At 43.3% G+C, this 17,471-nt stretch overlaps 1 protein-coding gene across 1 annotated transcript in view; it reads left to right on the plus strand.

Moving 5' to 3' along the window:
* The window catches only part of WDR86 (WD repeat domain 86), a 29,315-nt gene extending 12,544 nt beyond the window's left edge, over nucleotides 1-16,771 (plus strand). Inside the window, exons 4-6 of the mRNA XM_065400037.1 lie at nucleotides 10,891-11,026; nucleotides 16,187-16,290; nucleotides 16,553-16,771. Coding sequence (XP_065256109.1) covers nucleotides 10,891-11,026; nucleotides 16,187-16,290; nucleotides 16,553-16,771 — 459 coding nt within the window. The remainder of the gene's footprint in view (nucleotides 1-10,890; nucleotides 11,027-16,186; nucleotides 16,291-16,552) is intronic.
* Nucleotides 16,772-17,471: the final 700 nt, after the last annotated feature.

The raw sequence follows: 17,471 nt of genomic DNA on the forward strand, positions 1-17,471 counted from the left end.
CCTCAACTGGAGTATTGTGTCCAGTTCTGGGCACCGCATTTCAAGAAAGATGTGGAGAAATTCGAGAGGGTCCAGAGAAGAGCAACAAGAATGATTAAAAGTCTCGAGAACATGACCTATGAAGGAAGGCTGAAAGAATTGGGTTTGTTTAGTTTGGAAAAGAGAAGACTGAGAGGGGACATGATAGCAGTTTTCAGGTATCTAAAAGGGTGTCATAAGGAGGAGGGAGAAAACTTGTTCATCTTATCTCTAAGGATAGAACAAGAAGCAATGGGCTTAAACTGCAGCAAGGGAGGTTTAGGTTGGACATTAGGAAAAAGTTCCTAACTGTCAGGGTGGTTAAACACTGGAATAAATTGCCTAGGGAGCTTGTGGAATCTCCATCTCTGGAGATATTTAAGAGTAGGTTAGATAAATGTCTATCAGGGATGGTCTAGACAGTATTTGGTCCTGCCATGAGGGCAGGGGACTGGTCTCGATGACCTCTCAAGGTCCCTTCCAGTCCTAGCATCTATGAATCTATGGATAGAAAAATTCCATACTTGACTAAAAACAGTGTAGCAGTAGGAATATACTACTGAGCACCTGACCAGGATGGTATCCATGATTGTGAAATGCTAAGGGAGGTTAGAGAGGCTACAAAAGCAGAAAGTACGATAATAATGGGTGACTTCAACTTTCCTTCTATTGACTGGGTAAATGTCACCTCAGGACATGATGCAGATAACATTTCTAGACACCATAAATGAGTGTTTCTTGGTGCAGTTAGTCCTGGAACCCACAAAGGGAGAGGCAATTCTTGATTTACACCTAAATGGAGCATAGGATCTGATCCGTATAGCTGAACTGCTCAGTAAGAGTGACCATAATGTAATTAAATTTAATATCCTTGGAGGGGTGATAATACAAAAAAAACCTGCCACAGTAACATTTAATTTTAAAAAGGGAAACTACACAAAAATGAGTATGTTCCTTATATGGAAATTAAAAGGCATTGCCACAAGGGCTAAAAGCCTGCAGGCAGCATGCTGGACTACTTAAAAACACTCTAATAGAGGCTCAGACTAAATGTATACCACAAATCAGAAAAGACAGTAGGAGGACCAAAAGAATGCCACCATGGTTAAATAGCAGAGTAATGGAGGCCAGTAGAGGCAAAAATTTGCAAGTCAAATCCTAGTAAGGATAATAGGAAGGAGCACAAACTTCGTTAGGTTAAGTGTAAAAGCAGGGCCGGCTCTAGGCACCAGCAAAACAAGCTGGTGCTTGGGGCAGCACATTTCTAGGGGCGGCATTCTGGCGCCGGCCATGCTGCCCCTAAAAATGTGCCCCGGCCGCCCTAGCTCACCTCCGCTGCTGCCGCTCGCGCACCGCTGCTCGCCCTCCCTCCCAGGCTCTCAAACCTGGGAGGGAGGGGGAGATCCCGAGCGGCCGCGGCGCACGAAACAGCTGATTCGCGCGCCGCTGCTCCCCCTCCCTCCCAGGTTTGAGAGCCTGGGACGGAGGGGGAGATCCCAAGTGGCCGCGGCGCGCGAAACAGCTGATTCACGCGCCGCTGCTCACCCTCCCTCCCAGGCTCTCAAACCTGGGAGGGAGGGGGAGATCCCGAGCAGCTGCGGCGCGCGAAACAGCTGATTCGCGCGCCGCTGCTCACCCTCCCTCCCAGGTTTGAGAGCCTGGGAGGGAGGGGGAGACCCTGAGTGGCCGCGGTGCGCGCGCTGCTTCTCCCTCTCCCTCCCTCCCTCCTAGGCTTGAGAGCCTGGGGGGAGGAGGCAGGGCTGGGGATTTGGGGAAGGGGCGGAGTTGAGGCGGGGCCGGGGGTGGGGTAAGAAAAAAACGGGGGGCGGCCAAAATTGTTTTTGCTTAGGGCGGCAAAAATCCTAGAGCCGGCCCTGTGTAAAAGTATAAAAATGCAATCCAGAGAAGCAACTTACTCTAAAGATATAAAAACTAACAAGAATATTTTTAAGTATGCCGAACAGGCAGCCAGGCCACTGGATGACAAAGGTGTTAAAGGAGCACTCCTGGAAGACAAGGCCATTGCAGAGAAGCTAAATGTAATCTTTGCATCAGTCTTCACTGCAGATGATGTGCAGGAGATACTCACATCAGAGCTATCCTTTTTGGGTGACAAATCTGAAGTACTATCCCATACTTATCTGTGAATAGAAGAAGTTTTAGAACAAATTGATAAATGTAACAAGTCACCAGGACCCAATGTTTATTCACCCAAGAGTTCTGAGGCAACTCAAATATGAGACTGCAGAACTACTAACATAGTACATAACCTATTGCTGAAATCAACTTCTGTACGAGATGACTGGAAGCTAGGTAAGATAACACAGATCTTTTTTTTTTTTTTTAAGGGCTCCAGTGTCAACCCTGACAATTGTAGGCTGGCACACCTATCTTCAGTACCAGACAAATTGGTAGAAACTGTGCTAAAGAAAAGAATTATCAGACCCATAGATAAATACGATTTAGTGGGGAAGTGTCAACCTGGCTTTTATAAAGGGAAATCATGCCTCACCAATCTCCTAGAATTCTTTGAGGGGGTCAACAAGCATGTGAACAAGGGTGATCCAGTTGATATACTGTACTTGGATTTTCAGAAAGTGTGTGACAAGGTTCTTCACCAAAGGCTCGTAAGGAAACTAAGTCGTTGTGGGCCAACAGGGAAGGTCTTTTCATGGATCAGTAACTGGCTGAAAGATGATAAACTAAGGGTAGGAATAAATGATCAATTTTCACAATGGAGAGAAGTAAACAGTGGGGTTTCCCAAGGATCTGTACTGGGACCTGTGCTGTTCAGCATATTCTCTAATGATTGGGAAAAGGGGGTGAACAGTGAAGCGGCAAAGTTTGCAGATGATACAGAACTATTCAAGATAGTTAAGTCCAAAGCAGACTGTGAAGAGTTACAGGTGGATCTCAAAACTCGGTGACTGGGCAAGAAAATGGCAGATGAAATTCAATGTTGATAAGGACAAAGTATGCACAATGCACAATGGAGAAAAATAATTCCAACTACAGTAATATATAATATAAAATGATGGGTTAGCTTTTACCACTCGAGAAAGATCTTGGAGTCACTGTGGATAGTTCTCTGAAACCTTCAGTCAATGTGCAGCAGCGGTCAAAAGGGCTAACAGTAGGGTAGGAACTATTAGGAAAGGGATAGATAATATGATGGAAAATATCATAATACTACTATATAAATCCATGGTGAGCCCACACCTGCAATGCTGTGTCCAGTTCTGATTGCCCCATCTCATAAAGGATATAGTAGAACTGGAAAAGGTTGAGAGAAGGGCCACAAAAATGATCAAGGATATGGAATGGCTTTTGTCTGAGGAGAGACTAAAAAGATTAGGTTTGTTCAGCTTAGAAAATAGATAACTAAGGGTGGGGGGTATGATAGAGGTCTATAAAATCATGAATGGTGTGGAGAAAGTGAATAGAGAAGTATTATTTACCCTTTCTCACAATATGCAAACCAAGGATCACCCAATGAAATTAATAGGCAGCACGTTTAATACAAACAAGAGGAAATGTTTTTTCACACAATGCACAATTAGCCGGTGGAACTCATGGCCATGGATGTTGTGATGGCCAAAAGTATAGCTGGGTTAGAAAAAGGATTAGACAAGTTCATTGCTGATAGGTCCATTAATGGCTATTAGCCAAGATGGTCAGGGATTCAACTCCATGCTTGAGGTGACCCTAAACTTCCGGCTGACAGAAGCAAGAACTGAAAGATGGGTGGATCAGTCCAAAATTGCCCTGTTGTGTACACTCTCCCTGAAGCTTTGGTGCTGGCTACTGTTGGAGATGGGATACTGGGCTAGATAGACCATTGGGTCTGACCAGTGTGGCATCTCCTATGTTCTTATGAGAAACATAGGTTAGTAGAACGAAGTTATCTAGTTTGGGATTTAGCTTGGAAGCCAGAGGAAACATTCCTACTGTGGTGAAAAGTGCAACATGACCACAAACAGGCAGGAACTTAGCTTTGGGTCTCTTCCAAAATACGGCACTTTAGTAGGACAAGTCCCTCTAAAGATGTATTGAATTTTAGTACTCAGGATGGAAGAGTGCCACCTACTAAATTGTCACTTGCACTCCATTTCCTGACGCAGTGTGATCACAAGAGGAGGAATGACTTGTCCCGTTGTTCCAGTTGTTAACTGGATTTGAAAAGTTCTTAAATCTTGTAATTTGCCTTAGTATTTATTTTATAACTAGTCAGGTGATGCACATATAAATCAGAGTAATGTACTTTTGTACAGTACCTGGGGGTACTAGAGAAGCGTAGTTTCAGCACCAATCCAAGAGATCAAGCTGCAGTGGAGGAGTTGGACTGTTTTTTTTTTTCTGAGAATCCAGCCAGCATAAGAACTATGGTCTGATTGTCAGAAAACAACCTCTTGTCTGCAGATTTTTTTTTTTTGCTCATTAAAACGAATGTGGTTGGAATAGGATCTTGAAAGGCCAGCTCAGCTGAAAGCTCGCATAGTTGGACCTCAGGAACTGGTCCCATTAGTGATTCTGTATTTGGCAAGCTCAATTTAAATGAGTCTCCCCCTGAAAAGTTGTGGGAATGCAGCCCATTGATGTGGTGAGTAAGCAGATAATTGGGAATTTGGTAAGCGAAGAGACACAGGAGTGGCTGGGAATGTGCATGGATGCACTGACACCAATAATGTTTGTCCAGATCTGATTGGAGGGCTGAGAAGTGAACTTGTTCTCCTCTGGCAGAGATGTGCCTGTAAGAGGAAAGCGCATGTCTGTGAACCATGGCATAAGTATCAGCCAGGCAGTTGTATTGCAGATATTTTTGGCCGTCATACAAAGAGAAGGGAAATCTTGAGCAGCAGCATATTCAGATCCACCAAACTGCTGAGCATTAAGCTATTACTGCCCACTTCAGTCTTGAGAGCTGCCTGGATGAGAACATTGTTATTCATGTAGTGTTTGTATTAAAATAGTGTTTTAGAGGCCCAAACCAAGAGCAGAGCCATCCGGAAGATGACCTCACCATAGCTAAAGCTGTAACAATTTTACCATTATGATCTGTTTTGCTCCTGCCCTAATTTTGCTAGTGCCAAACTGGTCTGCCTGAAATTTCTCATGCAATAGTATATCTCAAATGGTGTGGCCTGTATGCTCAAATTTGTTTTATTCTTCTGTTGTAGGTGAGAGCTAGTGTTTCAGCTAGCACAGAGTGCAGAGGAGAAGTCTCTCTCAGCAATGGGGCGAGTGAACAGGTCGGAGTTCTGGGCAGCTGTGCAGTGAAAGCCACTCTATATAATTCATTTGTAAATAATGCTTTAAAACCAGGCAGCTGGTTGCCATCTCCTTTTTTTAGCTAATTAGCTTTCAAATGTTTAGACCCCTTTGAATGACGCACTTTAGTGTCCACTTTTCTCATTGATATTGGAGCTGCAAATCTCAGCCTGTGCTCTCTAATCTATTAGAAGTCTCCGTGGTTTGCCATGCTTTTCCCCAACAGGAGCTCTCTTGGGAAATTGGCCAAAGCGAACAAAGCTTCTCCAAAGTCAGCCAAGGAAAGTACAGCTCTGAGGATATCGCTGCTTCTCCAGGCAGTGGCAGATTAGAATTTGTAATTGTATCTTCTGATCACTTATAAATCAGGAGTTGACAGACCTGGGTATATTTAAAAAAGCTGTTGTGTAAAGTTTCTCGTTTTTTCCCCTCCCCCACCTAAATCACGGAAAATTAATTTGCACTCTTGTCAGCATAAGGCATCTGTATCTTTGTAATGAAACAAATATAAATTAAAAATTAGAATATTTGACATTTTGTAGTGAAGACCTAATTTAGGATTTTGCGTACTTGATAGTCTATATCATACAATGCATATCTCAAGCCTGAGACTGCAGTCATTTTTCCATTTCATTAGCCAAACGAATTTTTTAGGAGATTGCCTAAAGTATTTTATTCCATATTTTATACCCTGTAAACAAATATTACTCTGGAAAAACAAATGGGTGAGGCCTTACTAAACTAGAAAGTTCACTAGCGTGACCAGACAGCAAGTGTGAAAAATCAGGACGGGGGTGGGAGGTAATAGGTGCCTATATAAGAAAAAGCCCCAAATATCGAGACTGTCCCTATAAACTAGGGACATCTGGTCACCCTAAAGTTCACTCTCTTTGGTCTGTATGGTTTGTTTTTGTATGAAAATAGATTTTGCTTTAATAAAGGAACAGGATTGGATAAGTCAAGAGTTGGTAATGATATATGGAATCTTTCACATCTAGGATGAATGGTCTAGTGATTAGGGTGCTAGCCTGAGACTTGAGACCCACGTACAGTTCCCTGCTTCACCATAAACTTCCTGTATGATCTTGGGCAGATCATTTAATTTCTCTTCCCTAATTCCCCATCTATAAAATGGGGATATTATTAATTCCTTGCCTCACAGGACTGTTGAGAGACACTCAGATAGTAAAGGGATGGACGCCACACAAGTACTATAGGTAGATCTAGGTTGTGATGGGATGTATCCCCAGGGTGAAGCCGGGAAGCTGTTGGAACCGCTGTGCTCCCCTAACTATTCAGCTGGGTTGGCCTCTCCCCTGCGCTGCTGGCGAGACACAGCCAGTCCCTCTGGGCCCTGTTATCACCCGACACGACAGCAGGTGGCACCACACACCCCACTAAGTTACCTGAGTGCTTTACCTAAGCCACTCATGGACCAACAATGGAGGCACCAGCCAATTTCCCAGCTCCCCAGCATTGCACTCCTATTGGAGCATAAACACAGAATTAGACCATCTTGCACTGCACAGGTATCTGTACAGTGCAAACTCATTAATTAGTCTGTTCCCCCCCCCTCGCTGTGGGGAAGATATGCCCCAGCCTTTGTTAACAGAGCTAAGATTCCCAAACACTTCACTCAAAACCACCCTAGTTAAGATAAAACATAAAACAGGTTTATTAACTATAGAAAGATAGATTTTAAATGATTATAAGTGATAGCAAACAGATCAAGCAAGCAGGTTACTTAGGAAATCAAACAATCGCACTCTAAGTCTCATACAAACTGGATAGGATTTGAATCAGCAATATCTCACCCTGACTGATGGTACAAGCAGGCTCACAGAGTCTTGATGTGCAGGCTGCATCTGCTTTTCAGCCTGGGTTCCCCTCAAAGTCCTTCGTCTTCCATAGGTTCTTTCAGTTGTTGAGTTGTGCGGGAGTGAAGACAAATCAAGATGTCGCTCCCTGTCTTTTATAGTTTCTTCCAGTTTGCTGGAAAGTCTATAAATGAGGAAGGGTGGCGGGGGAGGAAGGAAGGGGTCGACCTCCATTGGCCAAACATTCTCCATTGTCTCAGTGCTCCCTGGGAGGAGGCTTCCTTATGCAGAGTTCTTGTGTTAGTGGATTCTTCCCTTGATGGGTGTTGATGACAGAAATTAACACTGTCTGGCTACTCCATTGTTGTACCTGAAAGGCTGGTTTGGGGTATTTCCAGCTTCACGTCATACTTTAGTAACTCCCACATAGCAAGATTTCATAACTTCATATACAATGATAGCACATACAATCCAACAAGATATTAATGTTTAGCAGATCAAGACTTTTAGAATGATACCTCACAAGGCATACTTTGTACAAAACATCTCATAATTACATCACCATGGTAAATATGGGGTGCTTTGGGGTGCAGAGTGCCATATAGGTTACAGCTTCAAATCCAGTGGGAGTTTGTGAAAGCTATCACCAAGTGATGGCTGACAGGTGCCCTAGGTGTAATGAGATGGTGGCTTCAGTTCAGTTCCTATTGCAAAAACAGCATCAAAAGGAGTGGAAAGATTATGTTATGGTTAAGGACTGGGACTTGAGAGATTTGTTCCTGATTCGGCCACAGACTTGCCAGAATATGGCAAATATTTAACGTGTTGATACTTCAATTTCCCAGTCTGTAAAATGAGGCTGATAATACTTTCCTATATCGTATGGGTATTTTGAGTCTAATTTCATTAGGTTGGTGTTATGCCCATACACTGTAGTTGTGAAAAGCATAGAAAAGCCTATAAATCAGTCCAATTGGTACCCTTCTTGGCACAGAGCCTACAGACTAAATAAAGACTGAACTAGAGTTCACAAAGACTCTTAGAGTTCATCCCTCCATATCACAGCTAGGGCTTTTCAGGGAAAGTTTTCACTGCTGTTACACCGTGGGTTCCCTTAACTAGCCAGCTAAGCCCCCTTCATTTGCCACATTGTATTTCTAGCAGAGAAATAAAGATGGAGAGCAAACCAAGACCCGTAGCTGTTATTTTGTTTGACTTAAATGTTTTCACAGCCGCTTAAATGGAGAGCTTAAGCACTATAACCTAATGTACCATTAATGCAAAGTGGCATGCACCTGTAAGAGGCTGTAACTTAGTGTTCGTTCTTGTTGAGTAGATTCTGCTGCTTGTAAGATGTTTGGAACAGAAATACCATGAGTTGGCCAAGAACAATCCAGCAGGATCCCAACTCCAGCCAACCTTTTCCAATTAGCAGTGGAATGCGACAATGTTTTCCATGCCCACTTAGGTTGGGTTTTAAGGTTAGGGGTCAGATTAGCTCTGTCAGGCTATTTGTGTAGCTCAAAATCTGTGTTTATACAGCAGGTCGCTCCCTCGCTTCCCTTCTTGAGATGTAACAGTAGTGCCACTGCTGATGCATCAGAAATTTAATGAGATGTGAAATTTCAAGCTCCTAGTTTTGGGGCAATTGTGTGTTTTATGAGCTTCTGAGACATGGCCTTGGAAGAGGTCCTGTGTACCAAGTTCTGCCTGCAGTCAGTTGCATGAGCACAGTTACTCTTGAATTCGGTGGGGTTTGTGCATGTGTCTTCAAGGGCATCTTGGTCCTTTTTGTGTGAGTTTGCCATTACTCTCGTCCAGTGCAGCACAGCCCCATCGTAAACACTTTAAGTATCTTTCGTTAGAGGTTCTCATAATACTGTACAAGCAGTAAAGATGTGATTTACCCCTTTGGTACAGAGCTGACTCGGGACACTAAAGCGGATTTGGGGCAGGAAGGAAATTAAATTTATCTGCACAATCCAGAGGTGAGCAAAAGGGCTGAATAGCCACATGGAGTGTGTGGAGGGGGTGGAGGACGGGGAGAGGTATTTTAAATAACTTACTTTATGGTGAAGTATAGGAGTAGAGACATGGCCTAAAAGTGAAGGCCATGTCAAGCTGGGTTAGTGCATAACGTTCAGTCAGTCTCTATGCAGGACTCCCCTTGACATCAGAGGGAGTTTGATCAAGCGAGGGGTTATCTTCTGGACAGGGCTTAAATTCTCAGAGTATTTCCCAGAGCCCCCACCCCCATTCCTCATGGGAGGTGCCCGGGGGCTTGGGGGCCCCCTGAAACCAGCTCACAGCCCCCCCAGAGGACCCTGGACTCCCAGTTGGGAACTGGAACACCATCAGACAGGAGTCAAGTTTTTAAAATATTTCCCGGTGCTCTGCTCCAGTCACCTCCAGCTGAATTTAAGCCCTGCTTCTGGACGTGACAGCCTTTTAACCTGTGTGCTCACAGGGGAAAATAAGCCATTATTCCTTGTGCAAGTTCTGTTTTTCTTCCGATTGCCACCTGTTTCTCCCTCCTCTTTACGTGTTTAAATCAGTCCCAAGGTGGTTCCTACCAGCCCTTAAAAGCCTGATATGTGAAACTGTGATTACCCTGGCACCTGAATTGGAACTTTTGGTAAGAGAAATTTCTTTTTCTTTTTTCTTTTTTTTTTAATGTAGCACCAGCTGCGTGCTAGGCGCTTTACAGACAAGCGCCCAACCAGAGTCCTTGCTGTGAAGAGGTTACAGTCTTAGTATTTTAATGATGCCTGTTTTGTCTTGGTTTATTTTCCTTATCTGTATGTTAGAAGAACTCCGTGAGATCTTTCCCATATTAGGGAAGGCTGATGAGAGGAAGGATGGCCTTGTGGCTAAGGCACTGGACTATGACTCAGGAAGTCTGGGTTTAATTCACAGCTGTGCCACAGACTTGCTACATGATTTTGCACAAGCCACTTAATCTCCCTTTGCTTCTGTTTCCCATCTGTCTGGTGGAGGTAACCCTGCCCTTCCTGTCTTGTCGGTTTAGACTGTAAGGGAGTGTCTCCTACTATATGTATTTACAGTGACTAGCACAATGAAGTCAGCTGAAGCCTCTAGGCAGTATTGCTGTAATTCAAATAATATTGGAAACCGTTTTAATTGCTACATTGCTAAGATAATTTATGAAACACTTCTAGGATCCTGTCTGAAAACAGCATTTTTAAAAATGTTATTGCATCATTGAACAATACTGGAAACAAACATCCAAAACAGTTACAAAGAAAACACAGTATTTCAAAACACCGACCTTGTCTGTTGTTATCCCATTAGCCTCTGACTTGGTTTATTTAATTTGCCTTTTTGTCACTTAGGATTTATTCTTTGAGGGGTTTTTTTTATTTGAAATTTGTGATCTCATAATGTATTTACCAATTGTTTTTAGTCTAGTGCTTTTATAAACTGACAAACTAGTCCAAACTCTCTACTACTGCAGCTCCATAAACTTCAAGAGAGATGTGCCCACTTTCACCAAAAGAGAATCTGGCCCTTAATCTCTCCCTCGTTTGAAATTTGGAAACCATTTTTAGGGCCCAGAAGTCCCATGAGGGACGTGGCTGTGCAAAGAATACCGGATCCGGCAATTCTGTTTCAGCTCGGAGAGAACTGTTTTGCTGAAACCCCCCTCTAAAAGCTAATTGTTTTTTTTTCCAGTTGGAAGATGTGACTGAGGATGAATCACTTGAGTGCAATTCCCTGAATTTTCCCTGGAGGCTATTGCCGATGTTCTTTTCTCTTTCCCCCTCAGCTGGTGAATCGATACTTGTATTCGGGAAGTGCAGACAAGACGGTGAAGTGCTGGTTAGCAGACACTGGGGAGCAAGTCCAAACATACAAGACTCACAAACACAGCGTTAGCACTTTGAAATACCATGCAGGAATCTGTAAGTTGCCTTTCCCCACATTTTGTCTCATTTTCCCTGCTATTTATGGATGTTTTTCCTTTGATTAAAAGTGAATAATAAAGGTAACATTATAGTTGTGAGGAGTGAGATCTTGTGAAATCTTCACTGACTCTTCCTCCTGTCCTAGTGCTACTAGATTGAGCACCAAAGTACGGCCCTCGCTCTGCGGGGTGCCTTCACTTCTCCCAAGCAGAACATTAGTGCAGGTGCATGCAGCCGTTTCTACTCCCTGGCTGTGGCGGGATCCTGCTATTTCTGCACATCTCAAAGTATATCTGGGTGGGTTGGAGATGTGGCTGGGTTCCATCCTCATGTGCACCCGCTAGCACTAGAGCATGCAGGTATAGCAAGAGATTGGGTTTGTGTAATGCACAATTTATTGTTCTCAAACTAAAAAGTATATCTGTGAAACTTGGCCCTTTCCAAAACATTCTGTCTACTTTGTCCTGAAAGCTAAAACTCCTATTCAGACCCCCATACTCTCCCACACTGATTCCTGCAAATAACTAACGTCTTGTGCCTATGAACCCCATCAAGGCCTCGTTGTGCTAGGCACTACTAACAATTAAGATAGTTCCTGCCTCAGAGAGTTTACAGTCTAGACTTCTGGCCATGTCCTCTCCCCTCTCTGAATCCCTTTGTTGGCTATCTCTTCTAGCATGTCTCATTTATGCTTCTTGTTCTTGGCTTCAGGTTCATGTATAATGCTGATCCTAGGTAGTCATCATCCTGAGCTTTTTTATGTATCATCCTCTGGCCTGATCTGCCAGTGATATAGCCGTGGTGTGTCATCCTCTGGCCTGATCTGCCAGTGATATAGCCGTGGTGTGCTATTTGCCCAGTAAATGTCTCCATGCCTTCTTGCATACAGGCAACATGGAAGAAATGCCCTTCCTGAGCCAATCCACAAGGCCACTGCACTCTCCTCTTCAGCTCCCTCTTCCACATCTGCCTCAACGATGACACCTGCAAATAACTTTGTTGTAGGGTAATTTGGAACTAACTGTCCATCCCTATAGGTGGAAGGGCAGTACAATGGCAGGTGAAATTCACTTTTGACAAATACAAGGTAATGCATGTTGGAAAGAATAATATGAACTGCTCAGACATACAGATCATAGGTAAACAATGATTAGCTGACATGATACTGCATATGGTTTCCCTTGGTCCACACTGGCTGGTTGGTCATGATCAGAATCAAGTAAGCTAACTTGATTTCATAGTTGTACCTGGGCACTTAAAAAGTGTTCAGGTAGACAAGCCCAGAGGCATGATACTGAACTATATACACTGCTGGTCTGATCCACTACTGTAACTCCTACTTCCTATTGGGGAGGAGGACAGGAGAGGTGAAGGGGTGGGAGGTCTTTCTTTGTTTAATGAGAGCATGAGAAAGACTAAAGTCTCAAAACAATTCCCGTTCTGTAGCTAAGCTGGGAAATCGATGGGCATTGGCTCACTTGAAAGATTACACACTAAGTTCAAATCAAACTTTCCAAGCTGCCACCCCAGTATTGCCAGATTTTGCACACTCTGCCGTCTTTCCTTTCATCCCCTTCTTTTTCCATAGCACTCCACACTCTGAGACTAAGCAGTCAGCATTGATATATTTAGCCAGACCTGGGAGAAACATGGTGTTAGTGTGACAGAGGTGTTCACAAGGGTATTATTAGCTTTTAATATAACAATAAAAGCTAAAAGGTGTTGAAGAGAGACAGCTGACTTGTCCCATTTGGGAAATAGAACATCCAGTGGGCAATGAAGAACATTAAGGACCTGTTTGGATAAACACACCGTTTTAACCTTGTAAAAGAGAAACTTTCCCCTTACAACCAGTCGTTTGTTTACGATATGATTTTATTACAGTAGCGCCTAGAGGCCCAGTGGAGATAAGAGCCTCACTGCGCTCAGCACTGTACACATACGTAGTCCGAGACGATGCCTGCTCCAGAGAGCTTACAGCTGAAAAAAGACAAGCCAGGCAAAGTATTTTTGCAGATGGAGAACAGAGGCAAGAAACAATTTGCCCAAGGTCCACAGGAAGTCCACAGCAGAGCTGGGACTTGAACCCATGTCTCCTGAAGGCCAGGCTAGCATTCTAACCACACTACAGGGCATCTTCTCTTTGCCTCTGTAACTAACAACACCACAGATTATTAAAACAAGATTTTTTTTCAGTGCACTTTATCTTTCACTGATTGTGCTTGTTGTTTCTCTCTTATGTTTCTGGGCTTGGACAATGAAAATGAATTTAGTCAACTCAGAGTCTGTGCTGCAGTTTTTGTGTTGCAAAGATTGCCAGGGAATCTTGTTTAAGAACTGCTCCTTCCATTGAATTTTAACCCCTTCTTCTCCACCCCCCCAAAAAAAGGGGTTTCTTTTGGGTTTGCAGGTAGGTTTGGATACCAATTTATTTATATACAATCTAAATGTTGCCCTGAACTTGATTTGACATTGCCCCTTTGAAGCTCTGATGTATAAGTAACCTCTTTAAATGCAAAATGACAGTTCACAGGGAAATAAAGGATACCTGTCAAAAAGCAAATCCTGAAAGAAAGAGAGAACTAAAATGTACTCGCTAAGAGCAATCCAGTTGCTGATCCAGCCTGCCCTTGCTTAATTTGAGATCTGCAAAGCTGTGCCACTAGATGTATAGTGACAGGTTGCTTGGTGTACCAGTAAATAATACTGAACTACCACGTTTGTCCATTTCCTCTCTTTCAGTAGTCAATCAATGCCTTGTCATCTGTTTTGAGGGGTGAGGTGGCTGGAGACAGAATGTGAATCCTTGGATGCCCTTCTGTTTCACAAAACTTTCCACACTGGCAGTTTCTGATGAGGCATGAAATACAAGGATCACTGATTTCACCTATTTTCTATCTTAGTTCAGAAATGTCTGTCTATAGGAAAAGTCAACGAGCTGGGAATAGTTAAGAAAAGTTGTGCCATTAGAAGAGAATGTTCCCCAACCATTAAAGCTGGTTGGAATGGTCCTTACTCTGTGTATTAATAGCTAGTTGTTCATAGTCTGAAATGTTCAAAAATGTCTTGTGATTTTTGTGTGCCCAACCTGAAACTCCTTAAAGGTGCTGAGCATATACCCTCTGAAAATCAGGCCCCTTTAAAGTATCTCAAGTTGGACACCCAAAATCACTAGTCATGCTTGAATTTAAAATAACCTCCCATAGTTCCTATAGTATGTGGTATACAATATAGACATGACAGGACATTTTCAATCATTTCTATAAACTCCTATACTGTAATGGAATACCAACTCTAACCTGTGACTTAAATCACTCAAAGGCCGTATTGCTTGCAAGGATCCTAAGCTACAAGAGTAAATTGAAAAAATCTGCTCTTATGAAAGGAAATTTGTAGAGTTGCTTGAAGATGCATTTTCACTGCTGAAGAAAAAGGATTGTTTGATAGCTCTGCCCAGAGAAATCGTACCTGCTGATAGTAAGCTTTTTTGGTGGAAAAGCCCAGGCTTTATTCTAACAGTGGTAAAGCCGTGCTTCATATATTATGAGAGAAAGGGTTAGACTCGTACTTAATTACTGGGGTTTGCAGTTTCTCTTTCAAAATCAGGAGGGTATTCACCTCCGCTGCTTGATGCAACAGAAGAAACTAGTGAAGATACTACAGCAATGAATGGGCCCCTGGAACTGTACGGTGTTCAAAGATATTGAAAGCTTCGGGAAAATCTATGAAACCAAGGATATCTTGTCTGCTCTAGAGACTGTCAAAGCATATGTGTAGACAGGGAAACATACAGAGAGAAGGAAGGGAAACCTAAATGTGTGCAATGAACGTGGTCAGGTAGACTTAACATGAGAAGGAACCGTAGACTTGAGGAGGAGTTCAGTACTTTGAAAAATGAGTGTTGTGTGTGGGGGAAACAAAGTCTAGAAGGAATTTAGGCCGAGTGTAATGAGTGTGTAGCATGGAACAGCAAATGTAGCCACAGAAGCACAAACTGATTGCTTTACAAATAGAACAAATGTTTTTGAGTGGGGTATGTTTCAGGAGTAAAGCCAGTAGCTGGTTGGATGAACCTGAGTGGGCTGCATGGCAGCTTCTCCTGGAGGAAGATACCCATGTTAATAAAACAGGATCCTTTGTTTCATGTTGTGTTCAGCAACTTCTTCCTCCCAGTGGATTATGTATATTGGAATTCTGGACCAGATCCTCAGCTACAGTAAATCAAGGTAGCACCATTGAAGTCCAATGGAGCTCTGCTGACTCTCATCAGCTGAGGGTCTGGCCCCACATCATCTAACCCTGCTCAGAGCAAGCCTATATTTCATGGCGATTAAAACATCAGTGGCTACTGGTGCATTGTCTACACTACTCTGCTTTTGGAGTTCCAGATTTCTTAGCAATGGTGGGAAAGACCACAGAATCATAGAAATGTAGGACTGGAAGGGACCATGCATAGAGGCTGGCCAAGGTATTATCTAGGCCATCCCTGACAGGTGTTTATCCAACCTGTTCTTAAAAACCTCCAGTAATAGAGATTCTAGGTAATTTGTTCCAGTGCTTAACTACCCTTAAAGTTAGGAAGCTTTTCCTAATTTCTGACCTAAATCTCCCTTATTGCAATTTAAGCCCATTACTTCTTGTCCTGTCCTCAATAGTTAAGGAGAACAATTTACCATCCTTCTCTTTATAACAACCTTTTACATACTTGAAGACTGTTATGTCCCCCCTCTCAGTCTTCTCTGCTCCAGACTGAAAAAAAATGGGTTTGTTTAATCTTTCCTCATAGGTCATGTTTTCTAGCCCTTTAATCATTTTTGTTGCTCTCCTCTGGACTTTCTCCAATTTGGCCACATCTTTCCTGAAGAGTGGTGCCCAGAACTGGATGGAGTACTCCAGTTGAGGCCTTATCAGTGCTGAGTAGAGTGGAAGAATTACTTCTTGTGTCTTGCTTACAACCCGCCTGCTAATACATCCCAGAATGACCCTTCTCTCATTTACACAGGACTAAATTGGGAGCAACCTTACTGGTGTCCATGAAGCTAAACTGGTATGAGCAAGTGGAGAATCGGGCCCAGAAAGTGTTTTCCTCGAATAACTGATCCTTTATGATTGGTCACATGGCTATCCTCAAAAGGCCTCATTGCTCCTTTGTGTTAGTGTTTACAGGAAGTGGTGATGCCTGCGCTCGAGCTTTCAATTCAAAGACAGGCGTCCTGCAGAGGATCTTCCGAGGACACAAGTTCATCATCAACTGCATTCAGGTGAGGAGGGGATTTTACTTTGAAAAACTCAACATCCAGATCAGCAAGTTTTAGTATAGATTTCTCCATATGTTCTGTGGAAACTGACATGGCCAGTTACCTGGGCAATAGAACACTTGGAATGCCATGTGCTATGACATGCAGTGGGGAATTGGGCCTTAAATGTAAAGGACTAAACCTCCTGTTTACTTCCAAGCTTCATTTTGATTGTGGTGACTCTGAAATGTGCAGTATGGGATTAAGTATGACCCTATTGTTCCAGATTCACAATGAATTATTGTACACAGCTTCCCACGATGGCACACTAAGGATCTGGGACGTACAAGGAATCTGCAAGCGAAACAAGCATCGCCTGAAGAAGGAGCGGTCTGTCCCGGGCAAGAGCTCTCAGAAGGGAAGTCTGTCTCGTCTTTTCAATAACAGAGTTGGCTGCATAGTGCAACAGGAGAATGGGGAACTTGAGGCTGTTGAACTAATGTGATTGCCCGGGACAAATTTTCTGTCAAAGAGGAAAAACTGAGCCATCTTCTGTGCCCTTGGGTGCAGATAAGCCAGACCTTGGAAAGAGGTGGGAAATTACATTGCCCAAAGTGTTCAATCAAGAGTTCACATTCATGTGAATCATGAAACTGACTCTCTTCAGAATATTACTGATGTCTCACAGCATCTCATAGCACATTGTAATGGAAAGTAAACTTGTGTGGATGACTTACCGACCAGGGGCAATATGGGGTCAGGCGTCATTGTGGAGAGCAGTCCATGAGATATGCCTTCCCCTATATTTTTGTTTGTAATTATAATTTGTATTTAAGACTCCTTTTCCCAGTTCCTTCCTGTACAGTGGTATTTGACCCCACTGCTGCCTCACCCTGGTCCCTGACAGGAGGAGAGGCAGGAATAAGTAATAAGCCAATAGGCTCCCTCCCCTTCTTATTACGTGTTACAACACACTGCGATGGAGCAGAATGTGCAAGCGAAAGCTGCCTTGCAGGATGACTCTGAATTGAATTTTCTCAGCTCCCTTTGGGGTTATAATGTCCTTGCCTCTCACTGATCCGAATGACTTTAATGTAGGAGAGCTTGGCTGAGGCACACAGATGCCTGAAGTCTCTTTGGTGCTTGAGCTTAGAGCAACAGAGCAGAGATTTAAATGGGCTTTGAAAAAACCCAACAAATGACCA

The sequence above is a fragment of the Emys orbicularis genome, chromosome 2 (genome assembly GCF_028017835.1).
Source record: "Emys orbicularis isolate rEmyOrb1 chromosome 2, rEmyOrb1.hap1, whole genome shotgun sequence".
Lineage (NCBI taxonomy): Eukaryota > Metazoa > Chordata > Testudines > Emydidae > Emys > Emys orbicularis.